Source organism: Bos indicus x Bos taurus, chromosome X (genome assembly GCF_003369695.1).
Source record: "Bos indicus x Bos taurus breed Angus x Brahman F1 hybrid chromosome X, Bos_hybrid_MaternalHap_v2.0, whole genome shotgun sequence".
Lineage (NCBI taxonomy): Eukaryota > Metazoa > Chordata > Mammalia > Artiodactyla > Bovidae > Bos > Bos indicus x Bos taurus.
The window spans coordinates 86,735,241-86,762,977 of NC_040105.1; the positions used below are offsets into that span (position 1 = coordinate 86,735,241).

A 27,737-nucleotide genomic window follows, 5' to 3' on the forward strand; every position below is an offset into this window, starting at 1 on the left:
CTTTTAAGCTTACAATCTTTTACTTTCACTAATGCCTACAAATTTACACCTGAGTAGATACCTAGCCATTTTTATCTAGCAAAATTCATTACTGTATTTCATCAGTCTAAGACACCATTGATTTTAAGACAGTATTTTATGTACCACTGAGAAAGGAAAAAAAAGGCTGATTAAAGTATGCTTTAGCAAGAAGTTATAATACATCAATTTCAGGGGTATTAAATTGTCAAAAATATGTGCCTCATTGAAGAGATGAAATACAGGGGTTGATTTCAAAGGCTGTTGCCTCTTCTCACTCCTCAAGTGTCTGTTGACATATTTTTAATGTAGAATTAAAGTTAATGGGACCATTTTTTCCCCCTGAAAATGAACTGTCTTTTGGTTTCACTGCCTACTGAATTTTGGCTGGGTATTTTTTTTTTTTTTTTTTAGTATTTGGCTAGTTTTTCAAACTTAGAATTTCTAACATTTCACTAGAAACTTCACTGCTACTTCAAACAGGTGATCTCAGGAATGTTATTTGGTAGGAAAAGGGGGAAGAACAAGGTAGGCTAGAGAAAAGACAAGGTCCTAGTTGTCAATCACTGTTTTCAATATCCTAACTTAAAATTCTTTTTTAAACCTTATAGTGTAAGAAGAAACAACTAACTGTTCTGGAGCCTCAAAAAAATCAAAAGACCTTAAACCAAGCTTGAGAAAACTTGTTAAAGGCAAATTTTATTTTTTTAAGTTACAAAAATATGCGCATGTCAAAAATACAGTCTAGTCCATATAAGAGTAGTTCCAGCCATTTAAAAGTTATACAGAGTTTGGAAACAGCAATTCATACACAAGTCTTAAAGCACTAAAGTAATGAACAGTATACATACAACCAGTCAATTCAGTTATTGCTAGTTATATGCCACTTTTACTTGAGACTGTTCTCCTTTAGGGAAAAGGCAATATTTGGGCAATCTGATTGTTGCTACTAAAGCTGTGGTTTTAAAAAGTCAATCCAAAATTAGAATAAATTCAGTTTGAGTAGAATATGTGTAAGCTTTAGTCAATATTACAAGAAGGTGTGGTCTAAATTTCTGTTCCATCCCTTTCTCCTACTTAGTTCTATATCAGAAATGTGACATGTAGTTTGTGACAAGAGTAAATGAATCATTGATCTTCAAATTAAGTAACAAGAAACACTGAGTTGGAATGTGGAAACAAAGCTGGCACATCTAGTGTAACAAGATGAGAATGATGAATTCAGGGATGGAAAAATGTTTAAATTTTAACCAAAAAACAAAGACTTCTTTCTCTTTAGATGCTGAGACACAGAACGAATCAACTGGTTTTTCTTAAGTTTATAGGCTATGAAGATATGCTGTTCTCTATCTTTTCCAAAAAGAAAACGTGAGCTATATAACAGGAACATGTTTTAAACAGATCTATTTGCTCAATGCTGTATGGAAGAACACCATCATGAGATTAAATAATTTTAGCTTTAAGTAGTAAAAAGATCATGCAGTTGACAGTGTAAACACAGGGAACAGATCACTCACTTGGGGGTGGGTAGTACGTAGTAGACTTTTGGTCTGAAGTTCATGTGGAAGACTTAGAAGTTAAGGGTCCCAAAGAGAGAGCCATGGCTTTGTTTCCAACTTTTCTGTCAGACCCTGCTGAAGGGTCAGGCTTATTGCTGACATTTTCCCCCAACAAGTTCTTAAATAAATTGAAACATATACTGGTAATAAGTATGAGGTGAACTAGAAAAACATTTAAAAATAATTCTTAGAACAAAAGTGACAGTCATGACCTTTTGGTAAAGATACTTATTACCTTAATGACTTAAATCCTAAAATTAGGCTACATTTTTAGGAGGTAGAAAACAAATACCCAAAGTGTACCACTTGGCCATCCTTCCTTACTTGTGGCCAACCTCGGATCTATACATTTTTCACTCCTCATTCTCCCGCTAAAGCTATTAGTCCTACTACCATTTACTATCTAAAGTTATAGACCTGGAGCTGCCAAGAAAAAGCTTTTAAAGAAGTCTTGCTTTTAAGTCACTGAGTGTATCCAACACTCGGGTATCAGTTGAGAACATTTTACATCTCTCGAGTAGATTAACTAACTTTATAAGAAAACATGCCAACATGAAAAAAATTACTTAATATAAAAAGACTATTGAACATCTCTACATGTGATTCTAGTATGTCAGAGTAGTTATGTAAACCTAAACTAGTAATGTGTTCATTGAATTGCTTTGAAAAAGCCTTATACATAACCTGCATTACCAGTGTTAAACGAAAAAGGTACATTTCATACTACAAAATTAACCTAAATTCACCTAATAACAAGAACAATAAACACTCCACTTCCTCCCAGAAAGTTACATTGTGCTGATATCCCATAGATAGTACTATAAAAGGATTTTATTTTTGCAATATGCTGGGCTCACAGTGAGTATGCTAATACAGCAATCATGGCTATAATGTTACTGTAAGAATGTCATTAGTGAAACATGTATAAGGCATGTAGAAAACTAGCATTAAAGCTCTTAAGGGCAATGATTTAAATTGGCAGCTGCTAGAAAAGGTGCTGCTAGAAATAAAAAATATTAAAGAATTTAGTTTCGGCACATACTAGTTTTCAATGCTTCCACAATGAAATGAATTAATAACTCACATAAATTTCTGTTGCTGGAACTAATGGACCAAAAAATAATGGACTTCTGCCCCCTTTAAATAGTAGCCCAATCTTGAAAACGGAAGCAGTCACTTGCAATCTTCCACACGGTATTGTTAGCAGTAGTCTGAGCAGTCAGCAGGAAGTTCTGGTTGAAGTAGTGTTGCTTGTTGCCATCAAACTTCACAGTTCCACTGGTCACAACAAGAACTGTGGTCTGGGACTGAGTAGCTTGCTCTGCACCCACACAAGAAAAGAGAAGAGGTTGGATTCTTTACACAAGCAGATTTGCAGGCTTAAACACATTGCCTATAACTTAAACACTAAAAAAAGTTTCATAAACTGTCTTTACTTTAAGTATAATCTTGAGCATGCCCACTCAGAGCCAGAAAACTCAATAACCATTTCAAAGATACGAACATTATTTTCAGTCCAGAAAGATTTGGGGTACTCTAAACTTTCAATATCTAGCTTTTTGGTTCCTGTGTTAATATCTCCTTTTTTTTTTTTTAAACAGAACTTGGTCAAATTTTGTTTCTTAAGTTTTCATTCTTTTCAAGAACTATAAAGGCAAAAAATCACTCAGGAAACTACTGTTTAAGATGCTTAGGACCCCACCTAGAGGTTAATCTTATAAACTGCATCAATCTGCCTGGAATCAAAATCTGCCTTGACAAAAGCTACCCTTTCACGTAACAGAGTAAATTGCGGTGAAATTTTAATAGGTTGTAAGATAATAAAACACATTAATCAGAGATATGGTACATTTTTTTCTCATGAGACATTTCAAGGTACAGAGGGCAACTATATATTTAGGGAATACAGAAAGTTGTTCCTCTCCATCAACAGAAATCATCGTAAGGCTCAATTTGCCACATGACTTTTAATAAGCCACACAATCACTCAATCTACCAAAACCTACCACTGGCTCTCTGGAATTAGATGCATCTAAATGAAGATCAAAAGTTTGATTTGACAGCTGAATTCTTCATGTTTAACTTATTCAAAAAAGTAATTACTGCTACCATTGAAAGTTGCTAGCTGCTTTTGGTGTTAAAGTTCAGTGCCCACTAAAGAAAAACAAGTACCTCAAAAGACCATGATCTTACCATGAACTGGCTGGCAATCTAACATATTGACCTGGAATTCACTAGAAGGCAACATGTCAAAAAAATTGGCTAGGGCTTCCAGCCCTGTAACAACATTTCCATTCCATATTAAAGTGGCCTTGTCCAGATACAGCCTGGTTAGTGCCTAAAAAGGAAGAAAAAAGAAAAAAAGGGGTAAGATTTTTGCTTTTGGGCAAATTATCTTGTAGAAATGGATTGAAAGGCTACAGTGAGTGTTTAAACATTTTTATAGTTCTTTCTCCATCTCTCCTTCCCTTGCCCCCTCCCACAGAGGACAATGTGAACAAGGTATCTGCCTTATAAAGTTGCCCTTAAATGGGTATTATCCTGTGCTGTGCTATGCTGTGCTTAAATGCTCAGTCGTATCCAACTCTTTGCGATCTCATGGACTGTAACCCTCCAGCCTTCTCAGTCCCTGGGAATCTCCAAGCAAGAATACTGGAGTGGGTTGCCATGCCCTCCTCCAGGGGATCCAAACCCAGGTCTCCCACATTGCAGGTGGATTCTTTACCAGCTGAGCTACCAGGGAAGCCCTCTTAATATACTAGGCAGCTAGCTACTTTTTTTTCATCTTTCACTTTAGCCACACTGAGAAACCTTTGTATCAAATGGATAGAGAGACTTTTTTTTTAAGTTTTGCTTTCTGTAATTAAAATGAATTAAATGATCACAGGTTTCAAAGCCCTTGCAGCCTGGAACCAGTTTGAATCTCGCTCCCTTTTCTAATTCTATGAACAAAGTTGTCTGTCAGGCCCTACCTGTACCTTTCAATCCTAGTGTTTATATACATGTGAGCCCTTTAATGTTTGAACCATTTAATGTTGTAGGTGTTAAGAAGAATTAGTTCCTTTTATCACCATGGAAATAACATATTCAGTCCAAAACAATCAGTAGTACTTGCTAAAGCAGAGTCTTTGATAAGTCAAGTAAGTTAAAACTCAAATAAGGCAGAATTCAACAGTTAACTCTTTAGTCCCTGGAGTCAGTCACAGGAATTTAGTGTGTCAAAGGGGACATTATTTGCTTAGCTCTAAATTTTAACTTAAAGGGCCAACACATATCTGGACTCTGGAAATGAACTATGCTGCTTTCTTTTTTTGCTACTTTGTCCTTGAAGGCACCAAGGCCCAACAAATGTCCACTGTTACATCCTGTGCCAGGTCCCACATCATCAAACATCAGTATCAAGAACTTCTTTTTAATCTTCTGCCTTAACAAAATAGCTTTTAGAGATATTAACTTCTACAGCATAGACAAGAGTTCTCTAAAACATGGTGTTATACTGATAAGAGACCTAGTGAAGATTCTAGGTCACATACAGAAATCCTTAGAAGATATGGCTCAGGAACACACTGCAATGAAAAAAGCTGATGAAGTGAGAACTTTCTCTGTGGAAGACTAAAAGTATCCAAGCCAGGCAGATTCTGTTTGTGAGTGCCAGATACAGCTGTGAGCTTTAACACAAAATTATCAATTAATATATGAAATTAAAGGGGCAAATCAGGAAACATTCTCTGTAATGACAGACCCCTTCACTAGCACTAATACTATTTTAACCATATTGGTTAAATGATGTGATTAAGAAAATGTAACGAATTTAAGTAAATATATGTTGGGTCCCATGTTAAGTGCAGTATTTAATTCCCATTTACCACCCTAAAAATAAAACAGGGTTGAGAGAGGTTAGCAACTTGCCCAAGGTCACAGAGCTTGGCAAACACAAAGCTGGGGTATGATTCCACAGTTCAGACATCCATCATGCCATACCAACCCTTTCCTAAGCAATGTGCTTTTAGAGAACATAGCTATCACTTATGCAATTCGGATGAATGGCTGGCTCAAAAAAAAAAAAAAAAAAAAAAAAGAACTGGTATTTAATAAAGAATAGTAGTCTGTAACACTCACCCGTCTTCTTTTGTCCATTGTCTCATAGTAAATATTGACAAATTCCTCAGCAGCTCTGCATGCCTGATCTACATAAGTTTTAAATTCCTACAAGAAAAATTTCATTAAAATGTAATTACCACCCTTCCAACTCCTCACAAACATATCACCAACAAAAGCTGATGGTTTATTTCAATCATTTTATAACTCCATACACAGTCTACATTCTTCCACATAAATTTGGACATTTTTAAGATTAGGGCCTAAGTTTCCAACTTTCACTATTTTTAAGTACATTATGGTTAGGACATACTAACCATTCATTAGTGAATTTCAGTTTTTTCTTACTTTAAACATAAATTTACAATCTTTGCATGGCAACTGGTGTTTCAGGCTTTCAGTATTTTAGAAAACATTTACCTTAATAAAAAACGATGGGTTCTGAACCGTAAAAAAAAAAAAAAAAAAGGCAGGGGGCGGTGCGGGCAGGCTCGAATTGCCATTGAATAAGTTAGCAAATTGTTGAGTTCCCTTTTCAAGCTGCTAAGTTATTGATAAATTATTCAAAAGTTGTTGAATGAGAAAAAAACTGAGTATGTTCTATGAACTTGTTTGAAAAATTAGGTACTCAGAAAAACGTCCTCACATTATGTAAAAATTTACAGGAGTTTGTAAAGGATTTTAGCATATGTGCTGCCAAAGCGAGCAATGTAAAGGATTTTAAAACGGAAGAAAAGAAATGCTGTTGCGGTTTTCTCCTGCGAGAAAATTACTTTCTTCCCCAGCCATTTACCAGACCAAACTATTATTTGAATTAAGAACTAATTTCATTTCACTCTCAGGTAATTGAAAGTTATTTAAATCGTGAAAGGATTACAAACCATAAGCAACAGACCCAACATTCCCGACTCTCGCTGCTACTGCTGCTGCTAAGTCGCTTTAGTCGTGTCCGACTCTGTGCGACCCCAAAGACGGCAGCCCACCAGGCTGCCCCGTCCCTAGGATTTTCCAGACAAGAACACTGGAGTGGGTTGCCACTGCCTTCTCCAATGCATGAAAATGAAAAGTGAAAGTGAAGTCGCTCAGTCGTGTCCGACTCTTAGCGACCCCATGGACTGCAGCCTACCAGGCTCCTCCGCCCATGGGATTTTCCAGGCAAGAGTACTGGAGTGGGGTGCCATTGCAACTCTCGCTAGTTCCCGTCTTAGGTTCCTTTCCAGGATCGGAAAGCTACTGAAGAGCCCTGGGAGGCGGCGGGGTCGGGGGCCGGGGGTCTGCGGTCCGGGAATAGTGAGGGGCTTCAGAGAGCGGGCCCCGCCCCCGGCGCCTGGCGGGCCAAACCCTGATTCGCCGCTTGACCAAGTGACCAGCAACCAGCCCGCCTCAGAGCCCCTCCCCTCAGCCGCCCGCGCCCGGCACCCTGCGGTGGCTGGGGCACTCACCACAGCCATGGCCATCGGGGAATCCGAATTGTCCTTTTCCTTCAGTGGCGACTTCACTACGTCCTCCTGTCTCTGGTTCCCTCGCCTGTGGGATGATCAAATACTTAGCAAGACAGCGAAACCCGCCAAACGCACAGAATTCTCTGCCCGCCCATTCTCTCCCGGAAGTACCTCGGTCCTATGTTAAAATCACCCCGATGTACCAACCTTAAATACAATTCTCTTGAGTTCCGACCGTCCCGTCCCGTCCCGTCTGCCTTATGTACTCACTTGTTTGATATTTATTAACTTAGTTTGGAAAAAAAAAAAAAAAATCACTCCGCTTTTGTAACTGGGTAATCTTAACAAAAGTATCCATTCCTCCAACACGTCCGAGGACAGCAAAAAAAGACCTATTTAAAGCGTCCAAATGTGCGGGCTCTTCGCTCCAGGGGGAGGGGAAAGGGCTAGCTGATGAAACCTACCAGATCTGTAAGCGAGTAGAAAAACTGGGTGGTGCTTGGGGAAAAGCGTGCAACAATACTGGTAGAAAATGGCGTAAGGTTCTGGAACCTTCTCAAAGACTCAATCTTAACTGAATTTACCCGTGTCTCAGTAATACTCCTTATTCACTACTTTGATTTGGCACTATTCAGTGGAAAACAACATGCTTAGGGTCACAAAACTAATTGTAATTCAAATCTAGTTTAACTACCACTGCAACCGGACTCCACTCCCCAACATACTTCAAAACCACTCAAAGTCCCCAACGATTTCTGGGCAGTCAAGTCAGTCAGATATTTTGATAGTCTTTTACCACGAATAGCTGGTGTGTGGCTCCTCAGAAAAACTTCTTCTTTGGTACTATTCTCTGTCTCCGACCAGTCACTTCTGAATTTTCTCACACTTCAATCTGCTTTTTTCCTGTCTTCCTCCCTTCTGTATAGCTCTAACTGAAGCGACTCTTCCCCGTACCCTATGACCTCTGCACCCGTCTTATTGACGTCACTTCCAGGGTGTCTTCCTGTTTAACACCTCTGTCCTCCTACGTGGTCTCAACTGTTACTTGTATGCTAACGAAGTTCAATAGCATGTGTCCAGCACCGCCCTCCAACTCGTCTCTGGGTTGCAATTCTATTTATTGAATTTCACTAAATATGGACATCAGCGCGCACTACAGGCTTCTCAGACTTGGTGAGTCCAAAATTTGAATGCGTTTTTTCTTCTGCGCTTATAATCTTCTGTATGCTTTCTGTTATCCGTGCTTGAATTTTTGGAATGTTTCTATTTAATTTTTTTTGGTGTCTTTCCCCTCCTCCTCCCATCATTGTAAATCATTTGTTCATTCAACAAATATTTATTGAATGCATACTATGGGACAGGCATTGTGCAAGGTTCTGGATATATAGTGATGAGCAAAATAGACATGATCTATACCCTCATGAAGCTCACAAAATAATTGTGAATAATGGACAATAAGTGAAACAATGGATTACAGAGGAGTTCCAAGTAACTTGCCCAATTCTGCTCATTCTCCCTCCCTCCCACCCCATTCCGCCTTTCTTTTTCTTTCCTCGACACAAACTTTGATTGCTCTATTCTCATTTTTTCCAAAATTCTTCTAGTTTTTGAAGACCTATCTTAGGCTAGCCTCAATTTTCCCTTCCAGACTTCTCTCCTGTTATTTACCAACACTGGCAAAGTTAACTACTGTTTACCAAAAATGACTCATGTTTACCACTTTATAGGTGATTGTCTGGCATACAGTCCCTGATTCAGAAATATTTTCCTACCCATGACAGAGGAGATTATGCAGCCAGCCCCCTATTTGAGTGTATGAAGTTGGGACTGATTAGATAAATTTTTGTGTGTTGAGAGGTATCATTACAATTCAGGAGATGGTTAAGGGGCCTGGAATAGCAGACTGTAGGAGCAATAAACTGGGTTGTAGTGCTGCTTATGGCTATTCAGTTCAGTCATTTCTCTTGGTCAAGTGTAGACATATGGAACCAAAGCTCTTTGGACTTATCACCATTCCTATCTGAACCTTCCCCTTGGTCTTGATTCAAGAAGGACTAGTCTAGGTCAAAGAAGTGATCTGAGCAGTCAGTCTCTTCTCAGGTCTCTAACTGGTGACCAGCATTCACTAAGTCTCCTGCTCTACCCACTAAGTTAGCCAGGCACATTTGACCTGTTCACATTAAATAGTGCTTTTGAGAAACAACTTTTTTGAGATACAATTCATATCACCCATTTAAGGTGTAGAATTCGGTGGATTTTAGTATATTCAGAGTTGTGAAAGCATCATCATGAAATTTTACAACTTTTTGAATGTCCTGAAAAGAAATCCTTTTCCCATTAGCAGTCATTTCCCATTCCTCTTTCACCCCAGCTCCTGGCACCAGTAATGCACTTTTTACTTACATAGATGTGCCATTCTGGACATTTCATATAAATGGAATCATACAATATGTGGTTCTTTGTGTTTCAGCAGAATGTTATCAAAGTTCATCCATGTTGTAGCATGTATCAGTACTCTTTTCCTTTTAATTGTAGAATAATATTCCAACTGTATGAATATAACATTTTGTTTATTCATTAATCCATTGATGGGCATTTGGGTGGTTTCATTTTAGGATATTATGAATAATTCTTCCATAAAAGTTTGTGTACAAGTTTTTGTGTGGACACCAATTCTCTTGAGTAGATACCTGGGAGTGGAATTTCTGGGTCATATTGTAATTTATGGGCTTCCCAGGTGGTTCAGTGGTAAAGAAACCAGTTACAATGCAGGAGCTGTAGGAGATAGGGGTTCAGTCCCAGGGTTGGGAAGATCACCTGGAGGAGGGCACAGCAACCAACTCCAGTATTCTTGCCTGGAGAAGTCCATGGACAGAAGAGTCTGGTAGGCTGCAGTCCATGGGATCTCAAGAGTCAGATGTGACTTAGCAACTAAACCACCACCAGGGGCCTATTGGGCAGATTGCCTAACTAGTAGTGATCAAATGATTCTTGATTGGTTTACTGTTTTATTTTGGGGAGGGCCCAAACCGTAATTAAGCCTTGGTTTGGTGACATTGAGGCTTAGCATAAACAATTCCATTTTGGTTCTGTTTTGTTTTTAAACATATCTTTAACATTTTATGGAACTGCTGGATTGCTTTCAACAGTGGCTGAATCATTTTACAATCCCACCAGCAATGCATGAGGGTTCCAATTTTCCACATCCTCACCAACGCTTGTTATTGTCTATCTTTAAAAAAATTTTGTTTATTAAATTATTTTAATTGGAGGCTAATTACAATATTGTGGTGGATTTTGCTATACATTGACATGAATCAGCCATGGGTGTACATGTGTCCCCCCATCCTGAACCCCCCTCCCACCTCCATCTTCATCCTATCCCTCTGGGTTGTCCCAGAGCACCAGCTTTGAGTGCTCTGCTTCGTGCATTGAATTTGCATTGGCTATCTGTTTTACATATGGTAATATACATGTTTCAGTATTATTCTCTCAAATCATCCCACCCTTGTCTTCTCCCACAGAGTTCAAAAGTCTGTTCTTTACATCTGTGTCTCTTGCTATCTTGTATATAGGGTTGTTGTTACTGTCTTTCTAAATTCCATATTATATGCATTAATATATTGTATTGGTGTTTCTCTTTCTGACTTACTTCACTCTGTATAATAGGCTCCAGTTTCATCCACCTCATTAAAACTGACTCAAATACATTCTTTTTTATAGCTGAGTAATATTCCATTGTGTATATGTACCACAACATCCTTATCCATTTGTCTGCTGTTGGACATCTAGGTTGCTTCCAAGACCTAGCTATTGTAAACAGTGTTGCAGTGAACTTTGGGGTACATATGCCTCTTTCAATTCTGGTTTCCTTGATGTGTATGCCCAACAGTGGGATTGCTGGGTTGTATGGCAGTTCTATTTCCATTTTTTAAAGGAATCTCCACACTGTTCTCCATAGTGACTGTACTAGTTTGCATTCCCACCAACAGTGTAAGAGGGTTCCCTTTTCTCTGCACCCTCTCCAGCATTATTGTTTGTAGACTTTTGAATGGCAGCCATTCTGACTGGCATGAGATGGTACCTCATTGTGGTTTTGATTTGCATTTCTCTGATAATGAGTGATGTTGAACATCTTTTCATGTGTTTGTTAGCCATCTGCATGTCTTCTTTGGAGAAATGTCTGTTTAGTTCTTTGGCCCATTTTTTGATTGGGTCATTTATTTTTCTGGAATTGAGCTGCATGAGCTGCTTGTATATTTTGGAGATGAATTCTTTGTCAGTTGTCTTGTTTGCTATTATTTTCTCCCATTCTGAAGGCTGCCTTTTCATCCTGGTTATAGTTTCCTTCGTTGTGCAAAAGCTTTTAATTAGGTCCCATTTGTTAATTTTTGTTTTCATTTCCATTACTCTGGGAGGTGGGTCATAGAGGATCTTGCTGTGATTTATGTCCGAGAGTGTTCTATGTTTCCCTCTAAGAGTTTTATAGTTTCTGGTCTTACACTTAGATTTTTAATCCATTTTGAGTTTATTTTTCTGTGTGGTGTTAGAAAGTGTTCTAGTTTTATTCTTTTTCAGGTGTTTGTATTGTCTATCTTTTTAATTATAGCCATCCTAGTGAGTTCAAAGTAGTATCTCACCGAGGCTTTGATTTGCATCTCCCTGATAACCTAATGATGTTGAGCATCTTTTCATGAGCTTATTGGTCATTTGTAGATCTTCTTTAGTGGAGGACAGAGGAGCCTGGTGTGCTGCAGTCCATGGGGCCGCAAAACGTCAGACACGACTTAGCAACTGAAAAACAACAACAATCTTCTTTCAAATCTGTACATTCAGATCCTTTGTCTATTTTAAAAATTAGGTTATCTGCCTTTTTATCATTGTTGTAAATATTCTTCATATATTCTAGAAACAAGTCCCTGATCATATATACAATTGGTAAGTTATTTTTTCTCATTCTGCAGGTTGTCTTTTCACTACTGTGGCACTGTAGAGAGGGGAATGGGAATAGATGAGTAGGGCAAGTTATAACACTACAAACCCTGATGTGTTTATCAGTGTTTAGTGGTTCCTCTTGAATAAGTAAGTACTGCTTAGAATTTGCAAGTGTTTGCTTAATTTCTAGAGTTCTGAAAAAGTTAATTTTGACAATTTTGCTAGTGTTTTTATTGCTTTTATTGAAGGGTGGACTTACAGAGGTCCTCACACTGCCATTCCAGAAACCCTGCCTGTATAGCCCTTGTGTAATCTTTTGAAAGGCGTTATTGTAGTCTGCCTTTTGTTATTATGTATTTATATGCTTTATTAGATTTGAAGTTTCTGTGGCTAACCGTATGTGTTTTTGATACGTTAAACACTCACTCATACCACTGGTATTGAGTAAAAACCTTACATGGAATAGTAGGTAGTTAAAAGTGAATGTCCAAATGAAATTTCATCCTCCTTTAGCCTCATTCTGAATCCATTCTGAAAGAAGTGAGAATGTGACCTAATTTCTTATAAATGGAACTTTTTCTTCCTACCATGGTAAAAATGAGAGAATAATCTATTTTCACCTCATTACTTCTCAACTGCCTCCTCTATCGGGTATTCACAAGCCTTATCTTCAGGAGAGAACAATTCTTTCAACTCTGCTGCAAACTTCTTTTCCTTCAAGTAATTACTTTCAGAAGCAAAATGTACAATATGGCTTTTGTCTTGGCTGAGTGCTCAGGTTTTGGGAAATCTGACTAACATTCTGGCTCAACCAGTCTAAAAATTTCTTAGAAAAATGTGAATTATCGTTGTCAAGACATCATAACGTAAGGTTCAGACAGGGGCATACTGTTAATTAGCAGGATGAGAAACTAAGATCTGCAAATTTTCTTATCTTACTTGGCTCTATCTTAGAAGTCGTCTTCATAATAAACATCTGTACTTTTTCTTACCTTCTGTCTTCCATCCATTTCCAAGTTCTTTTCTGCTTCCGTGTATTCAACAGAAATAAACAAAACAAAAAGTTGTCCCCACCCCTCAAAAAAAGGAAAGGAAAAAAAATGCTGCTAGGGGATTAACATAGTCACTCAATTTTTCTCTATTCTTTTTATCATTAAGTATATGTTTTCCTGATATTAACATAGATACAAAAATTTTTGTTATTATTTTCCTGACAAAACATTTTCTCATCATTTTCTTTTCAACCTTTTGAGTTGCTATGTTGAGGAGTGTCCTTTGTAGATTTCATATAGCTTGATTTTTCTGGGCTTGAGTCTGTCTTTTAAAAATAATATATTATGTTCCTACAGTAATATTCATAAAGTTTGTGTACTACATCATGGATTTTTACAAAAGTATACAGCCGTATAGCTAATCACTAACTACATCAAAATAATATTTTCAGTGCCCAGAAAGCTCCATTTTGTCCACTCTCAGTCAATGATCCCCAAAGGAAACCAGTATAATGACTTTGATGATTATAGATCACTTTTTTCATATAAATGGATTTATATAGCATGTACTCTTTAACACTGGCTTCTTTCACTCAGCATTAGTATGAGAGTATCCAAGTTCTTGCATTTTAGCAATAGTTCACTCTTTATAACAGCTTCAAAAGGGAGATAACAAAAGGGAGAGTGGAGAAGAAAACTGATTTGAGGGGGAAGGAGTTCAATATTTCATTATAAAATTGTATTCTGGCTTAAAAAAAAAGTCCTTGATTTAGAGAAGTTTCTTTCCATTCTTCATTTGGTGTGTATGTTTTTTATTCCTTAAAATTATATACAGGTTGAATTTTATCAAATGCCTGTTCTGCAAGTATTGGCAGCCTTCTCCTTTATTCAGCTAATATAATAAATTGAGTTGGTTGACTTTTAAATATTTAACCAAGATTTGTTATTGAGATAAACCTCACTTGTCATGATTCATTTCATACACTGCTAGATTTATTTTCTTAAAATTTGTTTAGGATTTTTGAATCTATCTTCATGACAGATACTGACTTGCATTCTTCCTTTCTTGTTTTTTCCTTATTAGGCTTTGGTATCAGTGTTCTGCTGGCCTCATTAAATACAACTACTTTGGATTTCTCTTTTGGTGTTTGCATTGTATATATTCCCACTTTTTTTTACTTTTAACTTTTCTGTACCTATTATTTAATCTGAATCTCTTAAGCAGCACGTATTTGCATTGTTTTCTATAAAAGAAAAAGCAATCTGATAATCTATTTTAATTGAAGTGTTTAATCCATTACACTTAAAATAATTATTGAATATGGTTGGGCTTATAGCTACCATTGTGCTACTTGTTTTTTACTTGGACAATCTATTTTTAGTTTTCCTTTCTTGCCTTTTTATTATTAAAATATTTTTATTACCCTATTTTATCCTGTATTACTTTTTTTTGTTTTTCAAAACATGCTGTTTATTTTAAAAGCAACTTGTTGAATTTTGTCTATTAATATATGTCTTCTGTTAACATTTTTTGCTCAAGATTATGTGTGTTGACAACTCTTAATAGCTTCTGGGAATTCATTTCAGTAGCGAGCCTGACAACCAGTGGTAACATACTGTATTACACAATTTCTCTAAATTCCTTTCAGGCAACCTCTTTTCAACCACAATGTTTTGTTCCAGAGCCCACGCAAGAACAATTTTTTTTCCAAAGTAAAAGTTGTTTTCTCCAGGTCTTTGCAGTAGGAAGTCGTGATTTCCCTGTGAATGGATGGAACTTACAGCCTAATTGTTCAATTCAAAATTTAAAAGCCACAAAATTTGGCCTAAAGTAAACAAAGCACATTTATTCTCTTGTTCCTAATTGCTTGAAATTTTATCCAGTTTTTCTAAAAGTTGATTGAGTCTTGCCAACATTTTCTATGAACCACACATGGATTTGGAGTTTATAGAAAAGCCCAAACCTCTAGAAACAAACCCTGCATCAAGAAAGTTTCATTTGGTTTCAAGTTGCAGTGTAAAAATCTGATATAACCTTATTAAAAAAGCACTAAACAATAGTAGATGGAGTGAATCTCTGTTTCCAGCAAAATGCCATGCTTATGTATCATTGAATACTGGTACTAATTTATGTCTGTAAGTCTTGAATGAAGTCCTCTCTATGTTTTGAAGTAAATGCAACTGTGCACATTTTATTTTATTTTTAAAATTTATTAATTTTTTAATCGAAGGATAATTGCTTTACAGAATTTTGTTGTTTCCTGTCAAACATCAACATGAATCAACCATGAGTGTACATATATCCCCTCCCTTTTGAACCTCCCTCCCCATCCCACCCCATAGGTTGATACAGAGCCCCTGTTTGAGTTTCCTGAGACATACAGAAAATTCCTGTTGGCTATCTGTTTACATATGGAAATGTAAGTTTCCATGTTATACTCTCTCCATACATCTCACCCTCTCCTCCCCTCTCCCCATGTCCATAAGTCTATCCTCTATGTCTGTTTCTCCACTGCTGCCCTGCAAATAAATTCTTCAGTACCATTTTTCTAGATTCCATATATATGCGTTAGTATACGATATTTATCTTTCTTTTTCTGACTTACTTCACTCTGTATAATAGGCTCTAGGTTCATCCACCTCATTTTAACTGACTCAAATGCGTTCCTTTTTCTGGCTGAGTAATATTACATTGTGTATATATACCACAACTTCTTTACCCATTCATCTGTCGATAGACATCTAGGTTGATTCCATGTTCTAGCTATTGTAAGTAGTGCTGCAGTGGGATACATGTGTCTTTTTCAATTTTGGTTTTCTCAGGGTATATGCCTAGGAGTGGGATTGCTGGGTCATATGGTGGTTTTATTCCTAGTTTTTTAAAAACTAATTTATTTATTTTAATTGGAGGCTAATTACTTTACAATATTGTAGTGGTTTTTGCCATACATTGACATGAAACAGCCATGGGTGTACACGTATTTCTCATCCAGAAAGACATAAGTATCTGAATGCAGAGTTCCAAAGAAGAGCAAGGAGAGATAAGAAAGCCTTCCTCAGCGATCAATGCAGAGAAATAGAGGAAAACAACAGAATGGGAAAGACTAGAGATCTCTTCAAGAAAATTAGAGATGCCAAGGGAACATCTCATGCAAAGATGGGCTCGATAAAGAACAGAAATGTTGTAGACCTAACAGAAGCAGAAGATACCAAGAAGATGTGGCAAGAATACACAGAAGAACTGTACAAAAAAGATCTTCATGACCCAGATAATCATGATGGTGATCACTGACCTAGAGCCAGACATCCTGGAGTGTAAGTCAAGCGGGCCTTAGAAAGCATCACTATGAACAGAGCTAGTGGAGGTGATGGGATTCCAGTGGAGCTATTTCAAATCCTGAAAGATGATGCTGTGAAAGTGCTGCACTCAATATGCCAGCAAATTTGGAAAACTCAGCAGTGGCCACAGGACTGGAAAAGGTCAGTTTTCATTCCAATCCCAAAGAAAGGCAATGCCAAAGAATGCTCAAGCTACCGCACAATTGCACTTTTCTCACACGCTAGCAAAATAATGCTCAAAATTCTCCAAGTCAGGCTTCAGCAATATGTGAACCATGAACTTCCAGATGTTCAAGCTGGTTTTAGAAAAGGCAGAGGAACCTGGGATCAAATTGCCAACATCTGCTGGATCATGGAAAAAGCAAGAGAGTTCCAGAAAAACATCTATTTCTGCTTATTGACTATGCCAAAGCCTTTGACTGTGTGGATCACAATAAACTGGAAAATTCTGAAAGAGATGGGAATACCAGATCACCTGACCTGCCTCTTGAGAAACCTATATGCAGGTCAGGAAACAACAGTTAGAACTGGACATGGAACAACATACTGGTTCCAAATAGGAAAAAGAGTATGTCAAGGCTGCATATTGTCACCCTGTTTATTTAACTTATATGCAGAGTACATCAGGAGAAATGCTAGGCTGGAAGAAGCACAAGCTGGAATCAAGATTGCCGGGAGAAATATCAATAATGTCAGACATGCAGATGACACCACCCTTATGGCAGAAAGTGAAGAGGAACTAAAAAGCCTCTTGATAAAAGTGAAAGAGGAGAATGAAAAAGTTGGCTTAAAGCTCAACATTCAGAAAACTAAGATCATGGCATCTGGTCCCATCACTCCATGGGAAATAGATGGGGAAACAGTGGAAACAGTGTCAGACTTTATTTTGGGGGGCTCCAAAATCACTGCAGATGGTGATTGCAGCCATGAAATTAAAAGACGCTTGCTCCTTGGAAGGAAAGTTGTAACCAACCTAGACAGCACATTAAAAAGCAGAGACATTACTTTGCCAACAAAGGTCCGTCTAGTCAAGGCTATGGTTTTTCCAGTGGTCATGTATGGATGTGAGAGGTGGACTGTGAAGAAAGCTGAGCGTGAAATAATCGATGCTTTTGAACTATGGTGTTGGAGAAGACTCTTGAGAGTCCTTGGACTGCAAGAAGATCCAACCAGTCCATCCTAAAGGACATCAGTCCTGGGTGTTCATTGGGAGGACTGATGCTGAAGCTGAAACTCCAATTCTTTGGCCACCTCATGGGAAGAGTTGACTCATTGGAAAAGACCTTGATGCTGGGAAGGATTGGGGGCAGGAGGAGAAGGGGACGGCAGAAGATGAGATTGCTGGATGGCATCACCAACTCGATGGACATGAGTTTGAGTGAACTCCGGGAGTTGGTGATAGACAGGGAGGCCTGGTGTGCTGCGATTCATGGGGTTGCAAAGAGTCGGACACGACTGAGCGACTGAACTGAACCAAACTGTGCTAGTCCCTAGGGATTCAGCAATGAACAAGACTAAGTCTTGCTTTCCTGAAGTGAGGGAGACAGATTATAGGTACAAGAACAAAACAACAAGTAAGATAATTTCAGATCATACTCTGTTGAAAAAAATGGGGTAATGGGAAATAAGTATTATAGGAAGAAAAATCTTAGAGTCGTAAGGGAAGTGTGGTTAGAAAAAAGAGAAAAGGGTTGTGGACTAAGCTCTGGGGCATGCCAGGATTTATAGGTTTGCAAAAAGAAGACACGTGTATACCTGTGACGGATTCATGTTGATGTATGGCAAAATCAATACAATATTGTAAAGTAATTAACCTCCAGTTAAAATAAATAAATTTATATTAAAGAAAAAAAGGAGAATGTGTTTGTGGTTCTCACTAAATGCCAGGCATTGTCCTAAGTACATTACATGCAGTAATTCATTCAATCCTTGCCAGACTCCTGTTGCTGCTGCTGCTAAGTCGCTTCAGTCGTGTCCAACTCTGTGGGACCCCATAGACGGCAGCCCACCAGGCTCCCCCATCCCTGGGATTCTCCAGGCAAGAACACCAGAGTGGGTTGCCATTTTCCTCTCCAATGTATGAAAGTGAAAGGTGAAAGTGAAGTCGCTCAGTCGTGTCCGACTCTTCGTGACCCCATGGACTGCAGCCTACCAGGCTCTTCCATCGCCTTCTCTGGCCAGAACCCCAGAGGGTATCATTTTTATCTTACCATCATTTTACTAAAGATTAAACTGAGGCACAGAGAGGTTAAGTAACTTGCCTAAGGTCATATAGGAGGCAAATGGTAAAACTGGGATTTGGACTTAGACAGTCTTGTTTTGTAACCCATGTTCTTAACTTCCTTGAAGAATACTGTCCCCTCCTAAGCCACCTAGCCAAGAGGAGAGAGAAGGAAGAAGCTGTAAAAGAGATTGAGAAGTAGTATCAACTCCATGAGTTTCAGTTTTCTCATTTGTAATATGGAAATAATATTGTGCTGCACAAGGATGTTGTGGAGATAAAATCTTATAATGCATGCAAAGTATGTATCACAGTGATACATACTTGTATCATATCACAGTGATAACTTGATAGATGGCACTTACTATTATTATCTTGCAGACTGTTGTAATAGCTTCCTAACTCACCTACCTGACTCCTCTCTCCAGCTGTACCTTCCCCCCAAACCACACAACCAGCTTGAAAGAAAGTGAAAGTGAAGTCTCTCAGTCATGTCCAGACTCTTTGCGACCCCATGGACTGTAGCCTACTAGGCTCTTCCATTCATGGGATTCTCCAGGCAAGAATACTGGAGTGGGTTGCCATTTCCTTCTCGAGAAGATCTTCCTGACCCAGGGATTGAACCTGGGTCTCCCACATTGTAGGCAGATGCTTTACCATCTGAGCCACCAGCTTACATATTCCCATTTACATCAATGCAGGGTTTCCATTGTTATCTTACATACTGCTCACCTGCTCAAAATCCTTCAATGGTTACCAATTGCCTACAAGCAGGAGTAGGCTAATTTTTTTTTAAATTTTTTTTGGTAAGAGGCCACATAGTATTCTTAGGCTTTGTGAGCTTATTTGTTCTCCATTGCCACTACTTATCCCTGCCATTGTATAGTAAAAGCATTCATAGAAAGTACATAATACAATGTGTGTGGATGCATTCCAATAAAAGTGTATTTACGAAACCAACCGAGGATGGAGGTGGGGGGCGGGTTGCTACAGGCCAGAGTTTGTCAACCCTTGGCCTACAGAATTAATTTGGCATTCAGGACCCTACCTGCTTCTTACAACCTTGCCTTCCACTTGCTCTCAACTACTGGTTCACAGATTGGCCCCTGTACACAGAGGTAAAGAGACATCAAAAAACAGACAAAGCACTCTAGATTGGTAGATGGCAGATTTAATGAGCAAGGGAGCTTATATACTAGGCTTATCTTTGTGTATGGGGGGAGGTCTGCAAGATGCATAGATTCCTCCAGAATCTTCAAAGTTTATATTGAGGCCTTAACTGGGTTTAGTAACATGGCCTCACCACCACATTACTGTCTAAAGGCTGTATTCTGGGGATAGCATGTGGCCTGGGGAAGACAAGTGGAATGCACATTCCAAGGATAGGGAGGAGCCTCCAGTTGCTCAAGTCTAGATTGCAGGTCAACTGGTGGTCATGTCCTCCAATACCAATCATCCATTGAACACTCCAACCAAACCAGATGATGCTCTGTTCTCTTTGTTTACCCTAGTTCCTCTATCTTAATTGCCCTCCTCTTCAAGCTCTGTCTGTTGAAGTCCTGTGTATCTGTATTGATTAGGTTACTTTGCAAGCAACAGAGCTAACTTTGGCTGTGGTACAGACTGCAGAAACCCATCAATATTTTCTTTTTGGATGCCCATTTAGATGTCTTTTTCTTTCTGGATGCCCATTTAGATGTCTTTTTCTTTCTGGATGCCCATCTAGATTACATTTCCCAACCCACCTTTCAGTAAAGTGTAGCCATGTAATTGAGTTTTGGCCAGTGGAATATGAACAGAAGTGACATGTGCTATTTTCCATCAAAACCTCCCACCTTTGATCCTACCAGCTGAATGTGGAGGATGCCTGTTTTAGTCAATTCAAGCTGCTATAACAAAATACCATAAACCGAGTGATATAAACAACAGAAATTTACTTCTCACAGTTCTGGAGCTGGGAAGTTCAAAATCAAGATGCTGACTGATTCAGTTCCTGATGAGGTCCCTCTTCTCTGTCTGCAGATGGCCATCTTGCTGTATTCTCACATGGTAGCGAGATCATCTCTCTTTTTTAAAGAAGTTGAATATTTGATTATTACATTGTTTATTCTCCTGCAAGGCTGTTGCTTCACTGTATAAAAATAGCACCAGCAAAAACAGTATATTGCAAAATTAAGATAGTAATATTCTTCACTGGACACTATACAACTAACAAACTTTTCTCCACTGGCAGTTATTTCTAGTGGGAAGATCATTTTGACCAAAATCCAAGGATAGTTATAAGCAAGTTACAATGTCATATAAGGTTTAAGATAACCATGTTATCCTTGAATTACATAATTTTTGTAATTAGTTTTCCAGAGATAGTTTCAGGAATTCTGAATATTATAACTGGAGCCTAGACTAAAAATCACAGGATGCTATGGAAAACATGCACAGTGTTTATCTGAAGTCATTAGAAAGTTAAGGGGTATTTTCTTCAGGAAAAAATGTTACAAGTAGTTTCTTTTGCTAAAAGTTGCTTTTAAAATAATTATCCACCACTAATTTAAGACAACTATGCTAGATTGGAGAAGGCAATGGCACCCCACTCCAGTACTCTTGCCTGGAAAATCCCATGGACAGAGGAGCCTGGTGGGCTGTAGTCCATGGGGTCGCTAAGAGTCGGACACGACTGAGCGACTTCACTTTCACTTTTCACTTTCATGCATTGGAGAAGGAAATGGCAACCCACTCCAGTGTTCTTGCCCGGAGAATTCCAGGGACGGGGGAGCCTGGTGGGCTCCTGTCTATGGGGTCGCGCAGAATCGGACACGACTGAAGTGACTTAGCAGCAGCTTTCACACTTTTCAAAGCACCAAACTCCTCTTGTTTGTTTAACTTTGTCTCAACTTCAGGCAGACTACAGTAAACATCTCCCAAAGCTTTCTGTGCAAAATTGCTGATTCCCACTCTTTCAATACCATCTTCTGTTGTTACCCATTCGTGTTTTCCTGTGAATTTCCGCACTGACAGCACAGCGGGGCCGGTGCTCAGTGCCTGGACGGCACCCGCCCGCGGTCCCCAGGGCCGCGGCGAGCAGGGCACGCTGGGTGCCAAGATGGCGCACAGGCTGCCGACCGCCGCCCGCACGCTCTGCACCCCTCGCAGCGCCATGTTTGCACGGGTGCAGAGGGTCTCCACGCTGCACCTAGAGCACTCTGGCCGGCGGGGGCGGGGCAGGCCCCCAGATCATCTCTTTTATGTCTGTTTTTATAAGGGCGCTAATCCCATTCTTGAGGGCTCCACTGTCATGAACTAATTACCTCCCAAAGGCCCCACCTCTAAATACCATCACATTGAGGATTAGGGCTTCAATACATGATTCTGAGGGGAGACACAATTATTCAGTCATAGCAACTCTTAAGACCTAGAGGAGAGCAGAACCAAAGAATGGAAAGAGCCTAGGTCCCTGAGTAACATGGAGTGTCGTCTTCCTGCTGACTGACTTTAGATTGATATGAATGAAAAATAAACATTCTTTAAAGCTACAAAGATTTAGGAGTTTGTTTATTAAATGAATATACCGGCTAATCAAGGAATACACTTGAAATGCAATGGTTTAGCTCACAGAAGGAAAAACTAAACAACCAGGTCTTATAAACAAGGCATCGTCTGGAATCTAGATAAAAGGAACTAATGGACCACTTTTCCAGGCACCTTTGGCACTATGAATCAGCTCCAACTCTTTCCTGTCTTTGCATTGCTCAGCTCAAAATTCAAATTCCTGGGGGGAGCCAAGTCCAGTTGGCTTGGACCTCATGCCCACTTGGTGACCAGAGAATCTGTGGAGGATGGTGGCTCAGAGGGTAAAGAGCCTGCCTACAATTCAGGAGACCCAGCTTTGATCCCTGAGTCGGGAAGATCCCCTGGAGAAGGGAATGGCAACCCACTCCAGTGTTCTTGCCTGGAAAATCCCATGGACAGAGGAGCCTGGTAGGCTACAGTCCATGGGGCCACAAAGAGTCTGACACGACTGAGCGACTTCACTTCACTTCGCTTTACTTCACTTCAAGTGTTACATACAGTGGGGAAGGGGAGTAATCCAAAGGGAATTCCAAGCTGGCACTGGAATGTCTGAAAAGTAGCAGTAAACAGTATGCTTTATGTGGTCCATGTAGAATTCTTAATTTCATTTATTTTATTTTTCAAGTTTAGATTTTTCACATGATTTTTTAAAAAATATATTCTAGCTTTCAGGTGACATGTACTATGTTGTCATTTATTTTCTTGAGTATTTATAGTCCCTGTCATACAACTGCAATAACTGGATCACCATGAGTCTGTTTCTATTGTTTTTTTTTCCTTCTTGGGTTCAATTATTTGTATGTCAGTTAATTTTTTAAAGAACCTGCCTGCAGTGCAGACATGGGTTTGATCCCTGGGTTGGAAAGATCCCCTGGAGGAGGGCATGGCAACCCATTCCAGTATTCTTGCCTAGAGAATCCCATGGACAGAGGAGCCTGGTAGGCTACAGTCCATGGAGTTGCAAAAAGTTGGACATGACAGTGATTAACACTTTAACTTTCACTAACTTTTTACTAACTTCCAGACTTTGTGCCTGGAAAGCCATACATGCTTTAGATGATCACATGTCACTCCAAAGAGGTTTCACCTTATTTTCTGCAAGGCAGCAGAAGGGCAGATTACCTTAATCCAATCAACCACTGAAGTGACTTGAAGCTGTTTTACAGGGTTTGCTAGACTCAGTCTGCCTCTAGTTTGCCCCATTCCAATGATGTAGCTCTCTGCTGCTGCTAAGTCACTTCAGTTGTGTCCGACTCTGTGCAACCCCATAGACGGCAGCCCACCAGGCTGCCCCATCCCTGGGATTCTCCAGGCAAGAACACTGGAGCGGGTTGCCATTCCCTTCTCCAATGCATGAAAGCGAAAAGTGAAAGTGAAGTCGCTCAGTTGTGTCCGACCCTCAGCGACCCCATCGACTGCAGCCTTCCAGGCTCCTCCGTCCATGGGATTTTCCAGGCAAGAGTACTGGAGTGGGGTGCCATTGCCTTGGGGTCCCAAATGAGAGCCAGAGGGGGAATGTTTCATAAGGACCTTCCTCCTTGAGAAGTTCTAGACTCCAACTTTTTTTTTCTCAGCTCTCTGAAACTTTCCCAAACTCCACTCTACTTTTTAGCCACTCTGCTTAACTTCTCTAATTTGTTGCCCCATGCAACTTAATTGGCAATTTTCTGAAAGGAAAAAAACCTGGGCTGCATGTCATGCTCACTTTTCTGTGTTTCTCCTATCTCCAGATGGTGGCCACTTAAGACTTTGGCACAACATAAACTCCAGTTTTTATCCCTCCAGTCTTGTGATATTACCTAAAGCTCTGATGGCCTCTCTGCCTCTTCAGAGTCATCCTCTACTCAGTGTCTGGGCCAAGAATTAACATATCCTAAGGGAAAAAACAACATGTAGGAAGTTGGGCTTACTTTGATGAGTTTCCCTCCTTTCTGGAATCTCCCTTCCCAAGTCCTGGCTCCCTGATACTTTCAAAAAGGATTTTGGTTTTTGGAATTTTACCTGATTTTTAAAGTTACTCTCAGCAACAACATTGATCTGCTACAAGTTGTTCCATCCTGAATCAGAAGTCCCTTGTATGGTACAATGTTTTCATAAGTATTGGGCCTGGAATTTTCTTGTATATTTCTCTAATTTATGTACCCATAACTGAATTGGAAACCAGATGTTTGCAATTCCTTAAATACGTAATGTTTAATGATGATGGTGCCAGTGTGACAATGTGTGTATCAGTCAGATTTTAGTGTAGGAAAGAGAAGCCACTCTAAGAACTTTAAGCAGGAATGGATGTCTTTACCTCTTTATTACAAAAATGGAATTATGTAACCTGTTTTATTAAATACAGCATATATCATGACATATATACACAGCATTTTTTTTAGTTTGATCTAAAATATCTCATAGTGTAGATGTACTGTAATGAATTTAGCCATCCTTCTATTTATGGAAATTCAGGTAGTCTCCAGGGTTTTATTTTTCTTGCCAATGAAAATAACACTGCAATAAATGTCTTTGTGGCAGTGAATCCTGATGCTCTTATTTCTGTACAATAGAATTTTCTAAGTAAGACTGCTGGGTCAAAGGGTATACGTATTTTAAAGCTGTAATAGATACAGTTAGACTGCACTCTAGAAAGTTTATAACAATTTACAGGAATGAATTTAAAACAGAGAAATGAATACTTACAAAGTTGCTAGAAGGTCTAAAGGAGGAGAGTGGAGTCTAGATTTAAAAGAATAGTTCTAAAAAATACTGAACTGAAACCTCAAGGGACCTCCTCATTTTGATGTCACCTCTAGAGCCCTGCCAGAATCAAGGGCCTGCCATTGTCACCTCGGTATCTGGTACAGCTCTCTCTGAGTACCCAGGGAGGTGGATGAAGAGCATCAATAACTGCGAACCAGTGATTAGAAATTACATTGAGAAACTGCTCTTGCTGCCTTTGCTGGGGGTAACTCCTCTGTTCCTCTTGATACCCAGGAAGCTGGAAAAGAAACACTGCAGAAAATCCTCATATCTATAAGCAGGGCTACAATTTCTAGCTTGTCAACCCACTTCCAGGGACTTCCCTGGTAGTTTGGTGGTAAAGATTCCACCTGCCAGTGCAGGAGACATAAGAGATATGGGCTTGATCCCTGGGTCAGGAAGATCCCCTGGAGAAGGAAATGGCAACCTGCTCCAGTATTTTTGCTTGGGAAATCCCACAGACAGAGGAGCCTGGCAGGCCACAGCCCATAGGGTCGCAAAAGAGTTAGACAATACTTAGTGTCTAAAAAACAACAACAGCCTATTTCTATCTGCCAGACTTTTACATAAGTGAATCTAGGTAGGTGATATCTAATTTACATGCAAAACCCTAGCTGGGTGGGACTCTGTGGTGGAATGGACATGGAGTAAACCAATCCATACTGCTAGCTACATTCTATAGTTATTATACATTATTATATAACTAACTACCCAATTTTACATAATGCTGGGCAAGACATTAATTAGGGGCTATTCTCTTGATACCACTGGACCTTAGAAGTGGGAGAAGAGACAGAGAGACTCTTTACAAAACAGGAAATTCATATCACTTAAAGAATTAAGGCAAAAGAATGTTTGAACAACTCACCAGTAATCCAAAAATGCATATTAAAATCAGATACCATTTTGGGGGAAGGACCTGTGAAATTAACAAATATAAATTTGAGACAAGATAGAGCTGATGACAGAGCAATAAAATGGACACTTTCATTTTATTCACTGTTAGAGCATAAATTGGCCCAAATATTTTGGAAAATAAATAGACCATGTGTGTTAAAATCATTATTGATGTTTGTATACTCTAACCCAGTAATTTCACTTCTGGGAATCTATTCAAAGGTAATAATCCTGATATACTGAAAAGAAGTTTATATTAAAAGATATTCATTGTAGCATCACTTATAATAGAAAAATGGAAGCAATCTAAGTTTATAATAATAGGGGAATGGTTGAGTGAATTTTGGATCATACACAAAATTAAATATTCCACTGCCATAAAATAATGCATAAGTGAAATGATAATGATGTTAGCCAGAAACTTTCATTTTAATCCATTAAATACTAAAGGCATAGTATCTAAGATCTATGACCTTTTAGGTCTATGACCTAAAAGATGATGCTGTTAAAGTGCTGCACTCAATATGCCAGCAAATTTGGAAAACATAGCAGTGGCCACAGGACTGGAAAAGGTCAATTTTCATTCCAATCCCAAAGAAAGGCAATGCCAAAGAATGTTCTAACTACCGCACATTTGCACTCATCTCACATGCTAGCCAAGTAATGCTCAAAATTCTCCAAGCTAGGCTTCAACAGTATGTGAACTGAGAACTTTCAGGTGTTCAAGCTGGATTTAGAAAAGGCAGAGGAACCAGAGATCAAATTGCCAACATCCGTTGGATCATCAAAAAAGCAAGAGAGTTCTAGAAGAACATCTACTTTTGCTTTATTGACTATGCTAAAGCCTTTGACTGTGTGGGTCATAACAAACTGTGAAAAATTCTTAAGAGATGGGAATACCAGACCATCTTACCTGCTTCCTGAGAAATCTATATGCAGGTCAAGAAGCAACAGTTAGAACTGGACATGGAACAATGGACTGGTTCCAAATTGGGAAAGTACATCAAGGTTGTATAGTGTCACCCTGTTTATTTAACTTATATGCAGAGTACCTCATGCAAAATGCTCGGTTGGATGAAGCACAAGCTGGAATCAAGATTGCCAGAAGAAATATCAATAACCTCAGATATACAGATGACACCACCCTTATGACAGAAAACGAAGACTTCTTTAAAGAAGTATTTAAAGAGCCTCTTGATGAAAGTGAAAGAGGAGAGTGAAAAAGCTGGCTTAAAACTCAACATTCAAAAAACAAAGATCATGGCATCTGGTTCCATCACCTCATGGCAAATAGATGGGGAAACAATGGAAACAGTGATAGACTTTATTTTTGGGGGCTCCAAAATCACTGCAGATGGTGACTGCAGCCATGAAATTAAAAGACGCTTACTCCTTGGAAGGAAAGTTATGACCAACCTAGATAGCATATTCAAAAGCAGAGACACTACTTTGCCAACAAAGGTCTGTCTAGTCAAGGCTATGGTTTTTTTCTGTTAATTTAAATTTATATATTTTAATTGGAGGCTAATTAGTTTACAATATTGTATTGGTTTTTCCAGTGGTCATGTATGGATGTGAGAGTTGGACCATAAAGAAAGCTGAGAGCTGAAAAATTGATGTTTTTGAACTGTGGTGCTGGAGAAGACTCTTGAGAGCCCCTTGGACGGCAAGGAGATCAAACCAATCAATCCTAAAGGAAATCAGTCCTGAATATTCATTGGAAGGACTGATGCTGAAGCTGAAGCTGCAATACTTTGGTAACCTAATTCGAAGAACTGACTCGTTTGAAAAGACCCTGATGCTGGGAAAGATTGCAGGCAGGAGGAGAAGGGGATGACAGAGGATGAGATGGTTGGATGGCATCACTGACTCAGTGGACATGAGTTTGAGCAAGGTGATGGACAGGGAAGCCTGGTGTATTGCA

At 39.1% G+C, this 27,737-nt stretch overlaps 1 protein-coding gene and 1 pseudogene across 3 annotated transcripts; both read right to left on the bottom strand.

The window, feature by feature from the left end:
• Positions 1-691: 691 nt before the first annotated feature.
• NXT2 (nuclear transport factor 2 like export factor 2) lies at positions 692-7,537 on the bottom strand. 3 transcript variants are annotated; one of them, XM_027534418.1, is made up of 5 exons: positions 7,388-7,537; positions 7,118-7,202; positions 5,697-5,783; positions 3,771-3,915; positions 692-2,898 (listed from the first exon to the last, which is right to left on the bottom strand). In XM_027534418.1, exons 2-5 carry the CDS (start codon positions 7,130-7,132, stop codon positions 2,717-2,719), a joined length of 429 nt encoding a protein of 142 aa, XP_027390219.1. In that variant the 5' UTR covers positions 7,133-7,202; positions 7,388-7,537; the 3' UTR covers positions 692-2,716. The 3 variants fall into 3 exon arrangements, with proteins under 3 accessions (XP_027390219.1, XP_027390218.1, XP_027390217.1); XM_027534417.1 differs by having other exon boundaries at positions 7,325-7,528; XM_027534416.1 differs by lacking the exons at positions 7,118-7,202; positions 7,388-7,537 and adding an exon at positions 6,557-6,735.
• A 12,151-nt stretch (positions 7,538-19,688) lies between these two features.
• Positions 19,689-21,760, bottom strand: LOC113888096 (annotated as a pseudogene).
• Between the last annotated feature and the right edge of the window lie 5,977 nt (positions 21,761-27,737).

Bases quoted from the DNA above. Each gene is read 5' to 3' on its own strand.
- NXT2 (XM_027534416.1), bottom strand. From the start codon at position 6,577: ATGTTGGGTCTGTTGCTTATG. The intron at 5,784-6,556 runs GTTTGTAATCCT...TTTTTCTTGTAG, and splicing joins TGTTGGGTCTGTTGCTTATG to GAATTTAAAACTTATGTAGA. The intron at 2,899-3,770 runs GTAAGATCATGG...GTGTGGGTGCAG, and splicing joins AGATTGCCAGCCAGTTCATG to AGCAAGCTACTCAGTCCCAG.